Source organism: Mytilus edulis, chromosome 2 (genome assembly GCF_963676685.1).
Source record: "Mytilus edulis chromosome 2, xbMytEdul2.2, whole genome shotgun sequence".
In the NCBI taxonomy this organism is placed as follows: domain Eukaryota; kingdom Metazoa; phylum Mollusca; class Bivalvia; order Mytilida; family Mytilidae; genus Mytilus; species Mytilus edulis.
The window spans coordinates 14,711,197-14,732,322 of record NC_092345.1 but is presented as its reverse complement, the minus strand read 5'-3'; the positions used below and the strand labels follow the sequence as shown (position 1 = coordinate 14,732,322).

Sequence of the window (21,126 nt, the reverse complement as noted above, 5' to 3'; positions counted from 1 at the left end):
CATCTTGGCTTTTAAAGTTTTGGTTTTTATAATGAAGGGGTAAAACAAGAAAAAAAAAACTTCCGACACACGAAAGGATGAAGTCACATAAATGAAGTTTTTGAATACGACCTCAAATTTAATCATATTATTAATATATATAAAATTATACTCGAGGAATATAAATTAACTAAACAGGATTTACAATTATGGTTATGAAGTTGATATTACGTCATACCGTGGTTATTTACATATGTGTTTATTTACATAAATATATTAAAATATGAAGATGTGGTATGATTGCTAATGAGACAACACTCTACCAGACACCAAATGACACAACTATCCATCCAAGTTACAATTTGTAAAAGTAATTCAATAAAGGTCAAAGTACGGTATTCAACACTGAGTCTTGGCTCACACCGAACAATAAGCTATGAAGGGACCCAAAAATGACTCGAAGTGTGAAACCATTCAAACGGGAAAACAGTTTTATCTATGCACCTGGAAAAAAGCATTGCAACACTTCCATTGAAAACAAGAGCCTGTGTCGCTCACCTTGGTCTATGTGCATATTAAACAATGGACACAGATAAATTCATGACATAATTGTGTTTTGGTGATGGTGATGTGTTTGTAGATCTTACTTTACTGGACATTCTTGTTGCTACAATTATCTCTATCTTTATTGAACTTGGCCCAGTATTTACAGTGGAAAATACTTTCTAAACATTTACAAAATATTATGAAACATGTTAAAAATTAACTATAAAGGGCAATAACTCCTTAAGGGGTCAATTGACTATTTTGGTCATGTTGACTTATTTGTAGATCTTATTTTGCTGAACATTATTGCTTTTTACAGTATATCTCTATCTATAATAATATTTAAGATAATAACAAAAAACGGCAAAATTTCCAATTCAGGACAGTTTCCTAACAACGGGTTGTTTGATTCATCTGAAAGTTTCAGGGCAGATAGATGTTGACCTGATAAACAATTGAAATCGGTCAGATTTGCTCTAAATGCTTCGGTTTTTGAGTTATAAGCCAAAAACTGCATTTTACCCCTATGTTCTATTTTAGCCGTGGCAGCCATCTCGGTTGGATGGCCGGGTCACCGGACATGTTTTTAAAATTAAATACCCCAAAGATGATTGTGGCCAAGTTTGGATTAATTTGGTTAAGTAGTTTCAGAGGAGAAGATTTTTGTAAAAGATTACTAAAATGTACGAAAAATGGTTAAACATTGACTATAAAGGGCAATAACTCCCAAAGGGGTCCACTGACCATTTCGGTCATGTTGACTTATTCGTAAATCTTACTTTGCTGAACATTATTGTTGTTTACAGTTTATCTCTATCTATAATAATATTCAAGATAATAACAAAAAACAGCAAAATTTCCTTAAAATTACCAATTCAGGGGCAGCAACCCAACAACGGGTTGTCTTATTCATCTGAAAATTTCAGGGCAGATAGATGTTGACCTGATAAACAAAATTTGTCAGATTTGCTCTAAATGCTTTGGTATTTTAGTTATAAGCCAAAAACTGAATTTTACCCCTATGTTCTATGTTTAGCCATGGCGGCCATCTTGGTTGGTTGGCCAGGTCACCGGACACATTTTTTAAACTAGATACCCCAATGATGATTGTGGATAAGTTTAGTTTAATTTGGCCCAGTAGTTTCAGAGGAGAACATTTTTGTAAAAGTTAACGACGATGACGGACGACGACAACGGACGACGACGGACGACTACGACGGATGCCGGACGCAAAGTGATGAGAAAAGCTCACTTGGCCCTTTGGGCCAGGTGAGCTAAAAACGAGAAACGAAAAGTTTAGAGGATGCATGAAATCAGCCATTATTTGGTCCCTCAAATTGCAAAAGTAGTAAAAGTTCTCACTAATACTAAGTAAAAAGTACAAATTAATTGTATTACTAAATTTAGGGAAAGACTGCTATAAATTAATTCTTCACACTTTTATATAGAAAGGTCATAATGTAATATCGCTATGATAAAGACGCTCATTTCAAAATTACCTTACTTGACCTAATATTGTCATTTTACTCAAAATATATTCAGTCAGTTTAGCAGTAAGTGCAAGAGTTTTGTATCTAAAATGCGATATAAAGATGAGTTTAAACCGTTTGAGATAATGACGATTTAAAGTTAAATATCTAATAAATTTAGTATCTAAGGTCTGTTTGGAACATTTATAATGAAAAAATATTTTCAAATTTACGGGAGAGGGTTAAAAAAAATAACATTCTCATACTTTTTCTTTGCACTAAATTTAAGGATCAAATATTTAATTTATTTTTATCGCACCTCCATTTCCTTATAATGAAATAATGGAATTTGTGAATTATCCGTTCATACAAAACAAATCTCTACTTCATGCAAAAAAAAAAAATGTTTTGTTTCAGTTCATTTCCTGGTTTATACACTTGTTTCATTTGCTCTATAGTTTATAATTCAAGTGCTATACTTTTGCTCTTATTAATGACTATAGTTTTAAAACCTATTCACCTTAAAAAATATCAAGGCACTTTTTGTTAATTATTCATATGCACCATCGTTCTTGATGTCGCTTTTAGCAATTCGAAATAATCTCTTGTTCGATGCAATGTCTACACTTATAATTCGCGACATAATAAATTGGCTTATCTTTTTAGTATTCCTTTGTAGAATATTGCACATACATGTTCTATCACTCATAATTTAAAGATAAGAAATTTGATCTACAATACGAGACATGTTAACATTGTTTTTGTCTTCCGTAGTTCTATTTCTGACGTATTCAGGTAAGGATTCCTACTTAAACTTGCCTTTTTTGTGTTTCATTCATACATGTGTTGATATGACGTGGCTCTGTACTTATACATCCCGTCATTATGTTATCGTACTATTATTTTGTGTTCTTGTCCTTCATGTTTCAAATTGCTAATGTGCTTTGTCTATATGTCTTTATGAACTTGTTTGTTACATATTTGTTTGTTTATATAATAGTGATTAAGATTATAGCACAATGTTGACTGCTGAAACCCTAGTTTTGACATTTTTACCTATTATGTCTGTTTGTTTTGTTCACATATCGTTGTCAATATAATGGAGTTTGATGCGACTGTCATACAAGTCAGAGGTTTAGCTAGCTATAAAACCAGGTTTAATCCACCTTTGTCTACATAAGACAATGTCTGTACCAAGTCAGGAATATGACAGTTGTTACCCATTCGTTTGATGTGTTTTAGCTCTTGATTTCCCAATTTGATTAAGAGATTTCCGTTTCGAATTTTCCTCAGAGTTCGTTTTTTTTTTGTATCATGCAATATTCCAGTTTTGTTTTAAAGAATGATAAGATAAGTAATCAAATCCTGAATAAAGAAAGGCAATGACAGCGACAAGAAACATATAACTAATTGTAGACCTATTTTTGGACTTTGGACTTTTAACGTTTCTCTCAGTTTTCATGTTGTCAAACCTTTGCAAAAGAGGCAAACTCTACAATCATACGAAAAGAACTTATAAACAGTTTCTTGAAAACTTCAGTCGAAAAGTTGATTTAGGAGACAGATTAATATAAGCACTTTGTGTATGTTTCTGAATCCTTATTGTGAATGTGTTTATAAAATATACTAACTTGTATTATTCATAATAAAAAAATGTTTACATCAAAAATTGATTTAACACCTTCTCTAACTAACATAAACATAATGCCTAAAATTACAAGTTTAAGTGTTGTCTTTAATTTTGATATTTGTATATCAAAACAGAAAACTCAATGTTACTTGCACATAATTTGTTTTCTCTCTTTTTATTTTTAGATATAGTCAACACCGAATGCCCATTAGGCTGGCATCATTATGGATCCTCTTGTTTTTTCTTTAGTACTGAAGCTTTTAATTGGTTAGATGCTGAGGTAGATATTTTTGTTAACTTTAAGGGGTACAGAACAACTTGAGTTGAACTCTTTTAAAAACGGCTTAACGTTTTAATCTTAAATTGTACTATTAGTAAAGAAATCAATGTTAGTCAAATTAAACTCCTATAATTAAAAAAAGAAAAATCCTATGAATTGTTTTACAAATTTTTATAGTTTTCTCAAGAGGTCAAACAAAATATTAAGTCATTCAAAATAACATTATTATAAAATTAAACGAGCTAAATCTCATGAATTCAAAGTGGTACTCCCCCCTTAAATGTACTGGATCCTGAGTTTTTCGTTACTGCTAGTCTTTGTTTGAACGCCCTTCTAACCGTTGGAGTTGGGGATGGATGATGTGGTATTTTTTACTGTCACATTAATAAGGTTAATTCTTGTAATCATTTTAAAAATTCTTTTAAAAAAGAAGGAAAAAAAGTGAACTAAATTAAATATGATGCAAACATTCATGTTCTTTCTTTGATGGGTCTTGGTCCTTTGATTGTCCGTTGTCTTACAGATATACTTCATTGTCCATAACTTGCGTTTTTTCCATTTACCTCTAAATTTATTTCTCTTATGTTTTATTCATAAACATAAGCAGGAACATGACTTCAGACGAATATTTAGGAAAAGAAGTGATTTTGTCAAGTTGTCAAAAGTTAGTATGTCCTAAGCTGTCATAACGATTTAAAGACCCCCTTAATAAAATGTGTGAATTGTTTTGAATTACAGATGATAAACTTTTATATAGTTTCGATATAATTTGTCCTACATTGTAATAATCTTATGGGAAAGAGCAGGTGCAATTTGCAATTTATTGTCTAAAAGAAAGGCACTACGAAATCACTATGTGGCCAGTTGTCTCATTTACAATCATATCACATCTCCATTTTGTACATAAATCTCTGTTCAAAGATTGCATTCGTATAATAGACAATAAAAACTGGTCATTATCGTGATATACAGACTGCCCATAGGACAGTGGTAGTGACTTAAACAGCGATAATGACAGAGGCGTAGGCGAGGTCATGATCACTGTCAAGGGCAATGCCACTGTTCTCTCCTTTTTATTTAGCTGTTATGTATTTCTCAAACGGTTTGCTATTTTTTTTTCATTTCTATCTCCTATCCTATTGTCAACATAATTGTTGTGTGAATTCGTTATTTCACTCGTTATTGAATTTCGTAGTTCTTTCCATTTTCCTCCTGAAATTCCGACCACTATGAATATTTTTTTCCGTTTCCATTTCCATTCCGTTTTCCGTTTCCGCCGTTTAGTAACACCCCATTGTCCTACAGGCAGTCCATGTATCATAATAATGACCAGTTTTTCCATAACTATTATGTTTATTCTATTGAGGAACCATGTATTTAAAAATTCTCATAAATTCAAACTGTTCAAAGCAAACTCGAGTTGTTGTACGATTTCTATCAGAAAGAGTGAAGATCAGTCACAGTGATAACTATAAGTCACTGCCGTTCATTTAAGTGCAAATTGTCTGTATATGAATAACAAAAAACTTGTCGATAATTTAATTATTAACGAAAACATATAGTAAACAATTCAACAACTTCAATATAAGATCATATAAAATTGACATCACTCTAAACAGAGAAACTTACGGGAGTTCGCTTCTCAGTTTCAAAATAATTAACTTTTCAAAATACTAGTTTATATTGATAGGGGATAAATAAAGGAATCCAAAGAGCAAAAAAATATATAGGTCACCGTGCTTGTTTTCGAGATATTAGCCATTGCAATTTTGGCTATTGTCTCTTGACTTTTCATAGCTTTATCATTGACAAGTGAAAGTTCTAAAAAATTGTTAAAACATAATTAAAATTTTATAAGACTTTAACAGATGGCTTATCATTATACATGTAAAAGATTTACAAAAAGGAAAATGGGGGTCACCGGGCAATTTTTGTCAATGCATTCAAATAGATAAAACCAGAGGATTCCGAAAATCTGACAAAAAATCCAAAGCATGACAAGCCAGCTTCCTTAAACGACCGTTTTCTGGTCCGTTTATTTCTGTTGACTGATGGGATTTTTTACTAGAAGAAATCATATCATGTGGCCCCTTGTTATCAAATAAGAGAAGTTAATTCTTACCCGAAATTAAATAATGAAAGTTAATATGTACATAAATTGGCTTTACAATTAACTGACTTTCACTGCGAATGAAATGTGTTAAATTTTTTATAATTAATCACAGTATAGTCTTTTACTTCACAGAGCAGTTGTCGTGCACATAATGCTCGTCTGGCTGAAGTCCAAAGCAAAGCACAGTCTGACTATCTGATAAATATGTCAATATCTGTAGGACCAGGTATGTCAATTTTATAGTAACCATTTGAATATACATGACATTGAGAATGGAAATGGGGAATGGCAAAAGGACAACAACTCTTACAAAGAACAGATAACAGCCGAAGGCCAAAAATGTATATATTTTTTTTTATTATATATAAAGTGTACTATAGGATTGTATAATAGAAACTACAGCACAAGTTACAGCATTCTTCATAATTTGGAATCAAATTAAACTTAAAACAACATTGCCTGGAATGCTAAGTTATCTTATTGGTATTCACAGAACATCTTACTTTTTATATGACGAAACCATACTTACAGAATAACTAATCGAAGAATTACACATTTACCATTAACTTTGATGCGACACAATTTTTAGACACCTTTTATGTGGATTAAAATCCATATTGAAACAGTTCATAAATGAATATGGCATTTGCGGTTGAGTCCTGCAAATAAATAATTCGTAAATATAACTCAACATGCAGACATCTTATACGTTCAGGTATTTCACATCCAATCTTTTATGGTAATATTCTTTACCAAGCACAAAAATGTCGGTATTCACCTCAAAAACTTACAAAACTTACAAAACCTTTAAACAGACTTATTATAAGAAGGGATATAGTTACGATACTCAGTGGCGGATCCAGGGGGGGGGGGGGGGGTTCCGGGGGTGCGCACCCCCCCCCCTTTATTTTTGCCGATCAATGCATTTGTATCGGGACATATGTTTTGCACCCCCCCTTTGCCCTGGGTGCCCTGGGTTAGCACCCCCCCTTTCGAAAATTCCTGCATCCGCCCCTGATACTGTTGTCAGATCATTAAAGATTGCATATTTTGGCTTTAATATTGATTTCACTTATAGGGTCTTTGCATCGGAACTAAACACATTTATTTAAAACAAACAGTTGTTGGCATGGCACGGGTTATGTTCTTCTCATATCTTTTATGATAGTACGATACTAAACCCCTAACGGGAGGGATTGTGCCTGATATTCATATGATGAAGACATATTCTTTTAATTGAGGTCTGGAGCTGGCATGTCAGTTAACTGCTAGTAGTCTGTTGTTATTTATGTAATATTGTAATTTTGTTTATTTTCTTTTGTTACATCTTCTGACATCGGACTCGGACTTTTAATGTTCGTATTGTTATGCGTTAAATTTTCTACATTGGCTAAAGGTATAGGGGGAGGGTTGAGATCTCATGAACATGTTTAACCCCGCCGCAATTTTGCGCCTCTCCCAAGTCAGGAGCCTCTGGCCTTTATTAGTCTTGTATGATTTTTAATTTTAGTTTCTTGTGTATAATTCGGAGTTTAGTATGACGTCCATTATCACTGAACTAGTATACGTATTTTTAAGGGGCCAGCTGAAGGACGCTTCCGGGTGCGGGTTTCTCGCTACATTGAAGACCCTTTGGAGGCCTTCGGCTGTTGTCTGCTCTATGGTCGGGTTGTTGTCGTTTTGACACTTTTCCCATTTCCTTTCTCAACTTAAATACTCTTATAGATATGAAACGATTTACAGACATACTGCCTGATATTTTTGTGGTAGGTGACAACGGACATGCGACTGCACAAACAGGAATTTTAATAGCGTACCAGTCAGGATTCTACTTAGTCAAAATTATTACGTCCCCATTACAGTGGCGGATCCAGGGGGGGGGGGGGGTTCCGGGGGTGCGCACCCCCCCTTTATTTTTGCCGATCAATGCATTTGTATCGGGACATATGTTTTGCACCCCCCTGCACCCCCCCCCCCCCTTTGCCCTGGGTTAGCACCCCCCCCCCCCCCCCCCTTTCGAAAATTCCTGCATCCGCCCCTGCATTACGCTAAATTATGGAAGCCAATGTTTGTGGTAATGACGCGCTACCAATCAATCTCGTCAAAATCGATAGATTCTGAAGCCAGATGAAATGAATCAATTATATTTGCTTTATATGTTTTCAAGACAGAATAGTTACATCAAACACGCCCAAATATACAAATGTGCACTCGACTTTCTGTTTTCGATGAAATTATTGCCCATTTTTGGTATTTTCCCACAAAAACTGTCACCGACGGGAGAGATGCAAATGAATGCTTTAAGCCTCGGTCACACCTTACCGGATAGCACGAACGGACGCCTAACGGATGAAAATAAAAGTTGTCCGTTGGCAAAATTGTTATCCGTTGGGAGTCCGTTGATGTACTGATCGAATAAAACGGACGTGTAACGGAAGCATAACGGACTCACACCGGATATGTAACGTACGAGAAACGGACACGTACCGGACAGAACGGATGTCGAACGTACATCCCACGGACGAGTACCGCATAAAACGGACTCATAACGGAAGCGTACCGGATAAAACGGACGAACAAGATATACGGAAAAATCAAAGGCGACAATAATAATACATGTAAATCGCATAAATATTCAAAATGTTTCTGTGTAACTGGTTTTGGTTTGTTCTTCAAAATTCCGCCAAAGGGCAGTGTCTGGCCTGAATAAAAACTGTTTGATTGTGTTGACGTGCCTATACTCAAAGATCGATTAAGAAATCTGACATACCAATATTTGGCATTTCTGACGCGAAATTTTCAATTGGCATTTATCCGTTTCAGATCCGTTCATCATCCGTTTTATCCGTTATACGTCCGGTAGAAGTCCGTTTCTCATCCGTTCAACATCCGTTTTATCCGTTAAACGTCCGGTAGAAGTCCGTTGGTGAATTTATCTTCCAGACCTCCAACGGATGTATAACGGACACGTAACGGATACAAAACGGAAACGAAACGGATGAGTACCGTACAAAACGGACGCCTAACGGACGTTCAACGGACATTTTATCCGTTGGACGTCCGTTCAAAGTTTTGAACATGCTCAAATTTTCCACCGGACAGAACGGACGTCGACGGATAAAACGTACGCTTAACGGACATGCAACGGATATGGACGGACGTCTAACGGATAAGAACGGACGTCTAACGGACATGAACGGATTGAAAAAAAGTTATTCGTTAGGCGTCCGTTCGAGCTATCCGGTAAGGTGTGACCGAGGCTTTAAACAGATTGATCAATCTATTATCTATCTGTTGATTTATTTTCGATCGAATTGATGTTTATGCACACAAAAAATCCACTTGTATTTGCACTTACCACAATCGACGGTTTTATGAAGATTTGTCTATAATTTAAAAAATTACAAATATGTAGAAGCTTCATACTGTTATTTGAGTTAAAAAACGTAAATGAAAGAAATACATTCCTGAATTATCCACCTTTATAAAACTTTTAACTCCCATAGAAACAGGTGTAAACAGTTCAAATATAGCAATTTTGTTTATCTTCATTTACAAAGAGTTCCATTTCTTTTGTTTAATATCCACTGGGTATTCGCCTGGTACTGGATATGAGCCGACATTGTTATTCCTGTTACCCTCTGTCTGTCACACAATCGTATAAACATGAAAAATCAACAACTTCATTAGATTTTGGCTTATTAAAAGAAGACAAGTAATGAAATGAAAAACTGATATTTGTTAGAACAAACTGATTTTAAAATAAAGCTGGGGTTTCAAACTGTTTGAACTCTTAACGTTTGATTTGAGATCAAGCATGTCTACAATAGGCAATGAGCAAACCATATAAACCTGTGTACCAAAACCAAAACGGTTTGAGTTAGAATTCAACTTAGGGTTTTGAACTATTTTCAAACTGGCAGCAAACTAATTATCAGGAATCAATCGTATGTCTTTATCAAAACATAGACATGTCAATTTTATCCAAGAAACTACCTCTATTTCCCCCAAAAGTACCTCAAAATGAAAAATACGTTAGTTTGTTTTTTTGGCAAATTGTATTGTTCTCATCTTCTTTAACAATCAAATTATGCCCAACATGAACAGCAGTTTTATTAAGAATCCACAGGACAGTTTTTCTACATCTTAATATATATTATACAAAAAATAAGGTACAATAATGCATCTTTATATAACAATTATCTGATCTTATTATTATTCTAGGACAAAGCTATTGGTTGGGTGCACGAGATGATATAATTGAAGGGACTTGGATCTGGGCATCGACAGATGAGGTCGTAACATATACAAACTGGTTCCCTGGAGAACCGAATGGGGTTCGCAGAGAGAACTGCTTACACATGTATACTGGAGAAGGTCTGAAATGGAATGATGTCAGCTGTACTTATACGAACAGATTTATTTGTGAAAAAGAGTAAGTATTATGACGTCGCGTACGGTGTTGGTGTTAGTTTTGGTAACGTTATTTTGACGTTGTTTTTCATGCATTGTATAAATAACGTCGTACTTTTTTTTATTTCGTGCAGCTCAATTATACAGCATAATTTATATGAGCGGTTTGCTTGACTTGCTACGCATAGAACCGAAATGCAAAAGCGGCACATATTTTTTTTTTAAGTACAGTTAAATTAAAACGGAAAAATAATATTCATTTACATTACTATCCCCTCGGAGCAAAACTACTAGGGGGCATTTTAGCGCAGACATTAGAGCCCATTTTAGCGCAGGATTAATCCGTTCAGCTGTATTTTCGATAGCCCATTTTAGCGAAAACTTTCCTAGTTGAATAATACTAAAACCACGAGCATTAATTTATGCTGGTTTAATATTAAAGTTGTATGTATATATCGTCGCTGGGCTTCTAAAATGTTGTAAATTACGATTTTTTTCAAGAATTTTTTTTTTTCACAAACAGGCTTTGAAAATTTTGGCAAAATGCATGCTTCCAAAATGTCGTATGTGAACTTGAACATTTTTGTAAATAGCAGTGAAATAAAAACGTTGACATTTCTGGATTAACCAAGAACTTAAATTATTTTTACAGAAATAAAGAAATGTACAATTATTTTTTTCCCAAAACCATTCTACAACGATTTTCAAGTTTTCATACAACATTTTGGAAGCAAACTTTACAAACAACTGACATTGGCAATTTTGTAATATGTCTTATTTCACACATTTTGATTGGTCTAACTGTATGCTATTTTGTGATAACAAAGATTTCCTCCCGCCCAGACCATTGGTGTCAAAAAGTATTTTTAGCCAAAAAAGTCATATACAACATTTTAGAAGCCCAGCGACGATATATGTTCACTTTGGTTCATCATGGAAATAAAAGTAGTTCTATAGTTGTCACTCAGCTATTTACGTTTTTCTTGATACTAACATCAAATTGCAAACAACAACATATATAAAAATACAATGTATAGGCGAATGTGCACCACAATCTAGACAAGATAAAGAGAAAAATCAGTTCCTACTGCAACTTTATCAACAGTATTGTACTGATTGTGCATGGGTTTTCTCTTCCAGATCTCGCCTATGGGTCTTTGTTTTTTAATGAAAAGTGTGCAAACAAAATAAATATTGAAACAAATATATAAAGAAAAATGCAAGGATTAACTTAAGGATGTTTTATTAATCCATCGAAATTGATAAAGAAGCATGCCAGCATTTTTTTTATCCTTTCATGTTCCTATGTCCCTAGAAACACACTATCCATTCTTTCTGATTTGAAAATGTGCAATATAAATTGATCCTTTTTCTATTTTAATCGTTCGTTTTAAGACACCAGGTCCCATGTACTGAATAGAGAACATATCAAACTAGTCCCCCAAACTACCTCAAATAATAGATAAAAAGGGAGGGAGAGGATTTCAGAAACATTAAACCTGTTAAAAAAGTTTTGAATAAGCATTCAATGACATATTTGTCGCTGGACGTCAGATAAACAATGAATCAATACACAAAAAAATGCGCCAATTTGGATTACGCAATGTTTCAACCAATCTCATTATTATAATTAAATCATACTATTGGTAGAGAAATTCACAATTTGTTAAATCAAATTGACAATTTGTTAAATCAAATTGACAATTTGTTAAATCAAATTGACAATTTGTTAAATCAAATTGACAATTTGTTATTTCTAATTGATAATTTGTTATATCAAATTGATAATCTGTTATCTCAAATTGATAATTTGTTATACCAAATTGATAATCTGTTATATCAAATTTATAATTTGTTATATCAAATTCATAATTTGTTATATCAAATTCATAATTTGTTATATCAAATTCATAATCTGTTATATCAAATTCATAATTCGTTATATCAAATTGGAAAAAGTTAATTAGCATGGCACGTAAAGGCTTCCGCAATTTTCGACGTTAGGCACTACATGTCAAGTTTTACAGAACGTAACGTCAAAACAAGTAAAAAAGCATGGTGTGACATTATGACTAGACAAAAGTAGTCGCTGACTGTGTCGTTAATACTTCCGACATGTGATCGAAAATGGGTTCAAAAAAATCCCTGAACAGTAGATTTTAATGTTATATAGTATTTTTTGTGCTATTATAATTTCAAATCCCCCCCTCCAAAACTGTATAATACGACTTATCATACTTGTAACAAAAATGTAAAAAAACGGCGTTTTGTGACATTTTGACTAGACAAAAACAAAAAGATCGCGTTTATTTTTTTTTCAATATTTTCTCTTAAAACTTCGACACAATTTTTTTTCATACATTTAAAAAAAAAGTTTTCACGTTTGAATAAAATTTCATATCGTAGAAAAGACAGCAACTGCCTATTACTTTTCATAAGACACTTTACAAATACGCCAAAACGTCAGAAAACTGCGAGTGTGACATTTCAACGGATTTAATAAAATGAACAATTTAGGACATAATTTAAACAATACTTACTAATTGAAGACATAAAAAGTTGTATATTTATTGTATAATTTTGACACAGGAAGGTTGGATATGTAAATTGTGGTTTGGATCTGCAGCATTCGTTCGAATTTTGAAGAGCTCCAAAAAATATGCAAGATTTGGGTTTTGTGACAGAAACACAAATTTCAAAAAATCATTAATTTTGCCACGATCTTTTGAAATGTTGTAACACAACTTTTTTATTTTTTTTTCCTTATTATATACGGAATAAAAAGATATATCATTTTCTGAATAATCTATTTGAATTACCTTTAAAAATCACTCTTAACTTCACCCCTATCCATATTTTTTTCAATTTTCGGCTTGACCACAAAACAAAGTGAACTTTTCGTCCTGGTCAGACGCGTCCAGTTAACGATGACGTCATAAATAAAACATACACCATAAACACCAAAGACTACTCTTGCTAGGAGTACAACTTTTTTTTAATAAGTTTAAAAATTGACAAGAATAACTTCAAAGCAACGCTGATCATATGTCGCGGTGTTACTTGTCTACACGCTCAAAATCAGTGTTATTAGGGATCATTCGAGTAACAAAATTAATAAAAGTATTGATTTTAAGGCATATTCCATTTCTACTTTTAATTACGCACATTTTGATATATACATTTATATAGTTATCAATTCCGAAACTTCTAACAAATGCAATAAAGGCGAACTGGAAAGCAAAACCCGTATTATCACCAACACCGTACGCGACGTCTATATATATAGTCATTCACTGATAGCCGTATTTCATTCTTGTTTGTTGATTTTTCCTATATTCATATAAACTATGATTGATAAGATAAGTCGACCACCTCACGATTTGAGTTCATATGAATAGGAAATGTTTTAAAGTATTTTGATAACCCTCTTGCTGCATGTTGTTTTTCAAGGTGGTATTTCGTTTGCCAGACAATACGACGGCTCGACGTCTGTAACGTTAGATGTCCAACAATGACGTCATTCGATATATGACATGAAGCAAAAATGGGACCAATTGAAGAAAAATGTTAAGGGAGTTCGCTAGGTGATTAATAAAAGAATTAAAAGAGCAAAAAAAATATGTAGGTCAATATGCTTGTTTTCAAGATATTAGCCATTGAAATTTTGGAGGGAAAATGTTCTCTCTTGACTTTTCATAGTTTTATCATTGACAAGTTTAGTTTCTCAAAAACTATTTATAAAAAAATTAAAATTCTATGATGGCTTCATATATACATGTAAAAAAGATTTATAAAAAGAAAAATGGGGTTCAATGGGCAAAAAATTATAAGGCATTTAAATGGATAAAACAAGAGGATTCCGAATTTTGACAAAAATTCAAAAAAATGACAAGCAAACATCCTTAAATATTTAGTTTTTTTATGTGAAAAAGATACAGCAATGAGGAGAAACTTGCATTAATTAAAACATGGACATATGTGCCCCTCCGGCACAGTCGGTGTGGACAAATGTGTCCCTCCGGCAGCAAGAGTGATAAGTATGATGCAATATATTTAAGATTTTATGAAGTCCGTATATAAACTGGTCAACTAAGCATATAAGTAAACTTTGATTAGTGGTATGATATACTAGGTTCAATTCGTCGTTCAGAATCTAATGCATCCTGAGTAATATTTTCAAAAGTGTACACCAAAACATCCTGATTGGTTAAAAGTGTTATAAACAATGGAAATAAAACCAGTGACGTGACGTTATTTTCATTTTGGGGTACAAATAATGAAGTTATTTACATGTTTTTTTTAAGAATAAAAAACGACGAATTTAGGATACATAGCTATTAAAGGTACCAGGATTATAGTTTGATATGTCAGGCGCGCGTTTTGTATGCATAAGACTCATCAGTGACGGTCATATAAAAAACCCACATTAAGCCAAACAAGTACAAAGTTGAAGAGCATGTAGGACCCAAAATTACAAAAAAATGTGACAAATACATCTTATAATCAATTTGAAGTATTTGGTTGCTTTTAAAAACTAGATCCGATTATAGGATATAGTGCAAACATGTTACTTGTTATATATCATATTTATTCAACAATTGTTGTTGACTGCGAAACTTTCATCACTAGTTGACGAACTGGAGCTTATGCAATACAGAAAGTACAAAATATAAAACAATTCTTGGAAAAAGATAGAACATGTAGCTTACTTTTTAATGTATACCTTTACTTCATATATGTTGGTTTCCTAGAGTTACTTAAGTATAAAAATTTGGTCGCTTAAATCTTCTACAACCCTTGCTAAAGTACGTGTAAAATAGGCAGCCTTTCTCAGAATGTCGGAGTAAAATATGATTCCTCATGTAAAGAGAGTGCCATGCTATTTGCAAGTTCATAATCATTGAAACAACTCATATAGTGGTTTGTAGGTGGCCTGTTGCTAGGCAAAAAAATTACCCTATCCAATGTACCATATTTCCAAGATTTATTTCATATTTCCAAGAACTTCATCACAGACACTCTTTACAGGACATACCTGTATTTAAAACTAATTCGTTCTCTCCAATAAATATTCGCAACTAACAATCAATCAATCATATATTTTAGTTTAATATTATACTTTTCTTTTGTAGATATCCTGGAGATAGTTCTGAAATACTAGGATAAGCACATATCAATGTTAACACACAGTCATTTTGATATTAAATTCTGTTAGAAAAATAGTTTATCAAACTTGTATTTCGGATAAACAAAAAACATATATCAGCTCATACAACGAGTGGCATTCTATGGAACGCCGGAACTGTCTTATAGTGTAAATATTTAATGTGTTTTTCGCTTTGCCTTTACGTCCTGTCATTTCTTCTCTATGTTATGTGCAGGTGCCTTTATTTCCGGACACTGCATCTCTGTGTTATGTCAAATTTATTATTTGTTTGGTCAAACAATTGTATGATACGTCATTGCTAAACTTTATTGTGTGCAATAGGCATTACATTATGCTGTAACATACTATAATTTATGTGAATACCTGCACTCTTTATGATCAACCACCTTTACATTCGTTCATATTTTCTCTATGTTTTGTCTATCAGTTAATAATTGCGTTCTGTCTCAAATGTGATTGTAATGCTGAATGTTATAAACATTTTGTTTCAATACATCTTTGTTCTATAAAATAAAAACCTCAAGATAGTATAGCCTAACATCTTTCTGGTGTGTTTATACATATGTATCTCCAGTGAAAAAACTAATACATCATGGTATAGTTAATATACGGTTAGCATCCATTACGTCATGTGCACATGCCGTTTACATTATGTTCAAACACCTAATACATTATGTGCAAATACTTTTAACGTTATGTGCAAATACTTTTAACGTTATGTGCAAACAGTTTATGAGACAATATCTGAAAAAGTCTTATTTCATCTAATGAAATATTATAATTTAAATGGTCAACTCCCCAAAAATCATGTTGTCCCCTGTTATTTTCTGAAAATTAAATCATTCAAAGAATATCTAAATTAAGTAAACAGCCTTCCGATTTTCACAAATCTGATAGATTATATAATATACTTCTCCATTACTGGTCTTATTTTGTTATAACTGAAGCATGTAAGAAAATTTTGCATTTTTAAGGGTCTTTTGAATGTTGTCCCCAGGGGTAGTTTCCCTCCTGTTACCGCTGTTTTTTTTACCACCTGTGGACACGTTTGAAAGATTATTTCTTGTAATGTAATGTAAAGAGTATCATTTCCTGAATGTATGAATCCATTTGTTTAGGTGAAAAGCAGCCAGTTTAAAAACAACTGAACTCCCCAAAGATCAGAATTTGGAGAAAAATAATTTTATTGTTCTCTCCTGTTACAGCCTTTTTGTGTACCTTCTGAGAATATTTCATTGTCAGCACTATAACAGTACATGTGTTTTTATAGTATCTTGTCAAATTGATATGTAGATGAAAGTAAACTTCTACATAATTCGAGTAAATGAACAAAAAGTACTGCGTAATTCCTTTCTGTTACGTTCTGTCATGTTACCTGATAAAAAGAAACAGCATTACCGTAATCAGTAACAGGAAGGATATTCAAGACAATTTCACTGATGAATCAAAAAGTTAATCTACTATTATATGTCAACCATTTCATTTAATATAAGTAATCATCACCATATTAAATAAATTTCAAAGTAATATACAGTATATTGAATGAAAATATAGGTTTTTTGCTTTTGATAACAGCAGTGAACATTGTGCAATTCTAGTATAGTAGATAGTAACAGAAAGGAATTTATTTTAAAAATTTTCATTACCTAGGCAGATTTTTCATCTGGCAAATACAGTTTCAAAGGATTAATGACATTGTTTGCTGTTATCTTCCAATTGTGACCAATCTGAAATGATGTATTTTTCTTTAACTATAAAATAAAGCATTTTTTTGAGAAAAAAATCCTTTCTGTTACCAACTCTGTCCTGTTACCGTTGTCCTGTTACTCAAAATTGCAATTGTTACCACATTTAACAATTGTTTGAATTACAGACAACAGTTCCTAGATCCCCAATGTGTGTTCTTCGATTTGTGTTATTATAATACCGGGTCTAAAGATTTTTTTTTTATTTTTTCTTATTGCCAATAATTAGACTTTTTCAGATATTGTCTCATATACGTTTTGTGCAAACATGGTTTACGTTATGTGCAAACACCTATTACGTCATATGCAAATGCCTATTACATTTTGTGCAAACACCAATAACGTTATGTATAACACCTATTTCATTATGTGCAAATGTAAAGCAAAATTATATCCGTGTGATATTTGATCCGTAGGAAAAAATGTCACAGTAGTTGTTGTTATTTTTTTATCCAGAAGAAAATATTTCCCTGGGATATTTTTTCCTTTGCCGTGAAATTCTATCTGGGTAGCTAACTTATAGTTATTAGAAAAAAAACTTATCCTTTAAAAATATTTTGCAATAACAATAGTGTATTTGAAATAAAGCGAAATTATTAAAAGAAAATGTATTATAATGGTAAATAATTTCACAAATTATCCATGAAAAAAATTCCTGAAATATTCAAGTCAATATCATTCTTTTAAAAAGAAAATGATCATGAAACATAGGGAAGAAAAACAGAAGTAATTTCAAAGATCGAAATTGTGAAAATAATATCATGATTAAATAAGGTTAGTTTAATACATGTAAAAAGTGAGTTGTTTTCAGATCTCAGTACAAATATAAATTTAAAAGTAAGGTAGAAATATAGTTACATTACTACTGTTAACAGTAATAGAAGAATTTGATTATGATGATATTTTTAACTATATGAATAATTTTGTCTGGGGACAGAGATGTAGCTGTTGATTATATGGAAATCAGATAAATCATAGCATAAAAATATATTGGAGCAAAAGCATGTTTAACAGCTGGATAGTTTTTACCTGTGAAATGTTATCTGTCTTATTAAATCAAGTTGTAAGTCATCTTTTTATATAAATGAATATATAAAAAATAAGATTCAAGGAAAAATTTCACTATAAAATAGATTCAGAAATATATTTAATTAATATCTTTAAAATATAAATTGCTCATAATTACCTCCCTTTGATAAATTATGCAAATTTGGTCTACCTTTGTGAAACATTTTATAATTATAGTCAGGTATATATTGATTGTGAGTAACTTACATAGAAGTTAATGGGACTCTATTTCACACGGTTCTGAGAAATATAGTACGGCAAATATATACCGGTACATAATATCCTCTTAACACAGATAGATTTTCACTCCTCTGGAAAAAATCAACCTGTGAAATACCATGCCTGGAAAAAAATTACCGGGATAGATTATCCTTAGGATAAAATATCACAGAGGAAGAAATAAACCGTTACACAAACACCAATACCGTTAAGTGCAAACACCTATAACGTTATGTATAACACCTATTTCATTATGTGCAAACCCTATTGGTTAAAAGGAAGTAAATATAGATCGCTGGCGCCACCTAGATTTTACATCCAAGATAATAGGTAGAAGTAAATTTATTTTCTACTGCCTTGGTAATTAGAAATTAAAATTGAAATAGTGAGAAATGAGTGTTGGCCATTGGTGTAGAAATAGCGAGAAATTTAGAGAAAACTCTCTAAGACTAGCAAGATTTTCTGTGCCAAATTAAGCAAGGGGTGTTCTTCATTCGTACTATTTCGAAAATTCCGGAACCGTTGAGTACCCTTAAAAAATGCCATTTTTCTATCAAAAAAGCTGCGGCACCATATGTGTTTGACCATTGCAATTACACCCAAAGGTGTTGATAATTCAGAATTCGAAATTTTTTTTAATGGATCTTTGATAGTGAAAAGGCAGGACCAAATAAGGCTACCATTGTCGCCTATGTAAATAATTACTTCCTTGTAACCTAAAGCAAAATGACGATTTCTGGCGCATCACTGTATTTTTCGAGATATTTTAGAAATTGGATCGGTAAATTAATAAGGTACTAAGTGATTAACTATATCAGAAGAAAATTGCTGATCGCCGTGAAACTATAGTCTATATCAAATTTTTACTGTTTTTTTGTTCTTCTGTCTCAGGGGTAGGGTTCATCGATCTACTGTAAAAACGAGAATTCTGTCAAGGACTCTGTCTTTAATAATTTCTCCTCATCCTCGATAACACTGAATGTATTTATGCATATCTAAAAAAAGGGGGGCTTATTTTTGCTCATATTAGCGAATTTTTTGTATTTTTAATGGCTAAAATGTGCCAAAATGACCGTAAAATATTAAAAATTAGGTAAAAAATCAAAGGCTATACATGTTTCTCCTTAGTATCGTCGAATAGAATATTCTGAACACAATTCATATAAAACACATAACAGCAATGATGAATTTTTAGTTTCAGCATTTTTATAGTCTATTTCATAAAATATTTTGACTCTTATGCAACGGTGTCCATATATTCGCGATAAAGACATATAATTTGGACACAGTTATTAAATCATCAGCCTAAAGTCTTTAATAGACCCCAATCGAACTTCATTAATCAAAAACCGCGTTTTAAATATAACCAAACAGTCAAAATAAGCTGGTCAATGGCCCCAAGTCTGTAAAAAGTAACGTTTTCTATAAAGGGGGGTACCTGTAAAGAAAGTCATTTTAAATGGTGAATAATTGTCTCTTTAATCCAAAATTTTGAACTTAAGCAGCAGTAGTATATAGTAATCGACTTATGTAAAGGTTGTCCGATTTTATTTCAATATGTGTCAGTATAGGTTAAAAGGAAGTAAATATAGATCGCTGGCGCCACCTAGATTTTACATCCAAGATAATAGGTAGAAGTAAATTTATTTTCTGCTGTTTTGGTAATTAGAAATTAAAATTGAAATAATGAGAAATGAGTGTTGGCCATTGGTGTAGAAATAGCGAGAAATTTAGAGAAAACTCTCTAAGACTAGCAAGATTTTCTGTGCCAAATTAAGCAAGGGGTGTTCTTCATTCGTACTATTTCGAAAATTCCGGAACCTTTGAGTACCCTTAAAAAATGCCATTTTTCTATCAAAAAAGCTGCGGCACCATATGTGTTTGACCATTGCAATTACACCCAAAGGTGTTGATAATTCAGAATTCGAAATTTTTTTAATGGATCTTTGATAGTGAAAAGGCAGGACCAAATACTTATTTCCTTGTAACCTATTGCAAACACCTATTACGTTCTGGTAAACACCTGTTTGACACAGATCAAACGAAAAACGCATCAATGATATACACTTTGAAAATTAAGAAAATTACAAGTTTGAGCTTTCTAAAAAGCTGTTTACTGCTTCGCTGTGTGCATCAGGTTGTTGATTTAGTATTGGAAATGTGGTATTTTTAGATATTGATTGATATAAAACTGCTATATAAATATGTTGTTCTTCTTTAAGAGTGTGCGTTATACACCCATGCAAATTTGTTCACTTCACTTGTTGAAAATTAAAACATTTACAAATATACAGACATGATTCTAGTTTCCCAAAAAATGCAAACGAAAGGAACAATACAATATAAAAAAAGAAGATGTGGCATGAATGCCAATGTGACAACTCACAAGAGACCACATGACGCAGAAATTAGAAACGATAGGTCGCCGTACAGTCTTTATTAATGAGCAAAGCCCGTACCGCACAGTCAGCATTAAAAGACCCTGAAATGAAATATT

General features: G+C 32.6%; 1 protein-coding gene across 1 annotated transcript; it reads left to right on the top strand.

The window, feature by feature from the left end:
* Window positions 1-2,651: 2,651 nt before the first annotated feature.
* Window positions 2,652-15,652, top strand: LOC139511542 (perlucin-like protein). The gene is made up of 5 exons (XM_071298374.1): window positions 2,652-2,789; window positions 3,810-3,904; window positions 6,150-6,243; window positions 10,242-10,452; window positions 15,563-15,652. The coding sequence occupies exons 1-5, from the start codon at window positions 2,741-2,743 to the stop codon at window positions 15,594-15,596; spliced, it is 483 nt and encodes a 160-aa protein (XP_071154475.1). The 5' UTR covers window positions 2,652-2,740; the 3' UTR covers window positions 15,597-15,652.
* Window positions 15,653-21,126: the final 5,474 nt, after the last annotated feature.

Coding starts and splice junctions, on each gene's coding strand:
- LOC139511542 (XM_071298374.1), top strand. CDS start 2,741: ATGTTAACATTGTTTTTGTCTTCCGTAGTTCTATTTCTGACGTATTCA. Junction 2,790..3,809: donor TCTATTTCTGACGTATTCAG/GTAAGGATTCCT, acceptor TTTTATTTTTAG/ATATAGTCAACACCGAATGC. Junction 10,453..15,562: donor AGATTTATTTGTGAAAAAGA/GTAAGTATTATG, acceptor TTTCTTTTGTAG/ATATCCTGGAGATAGTTCTG.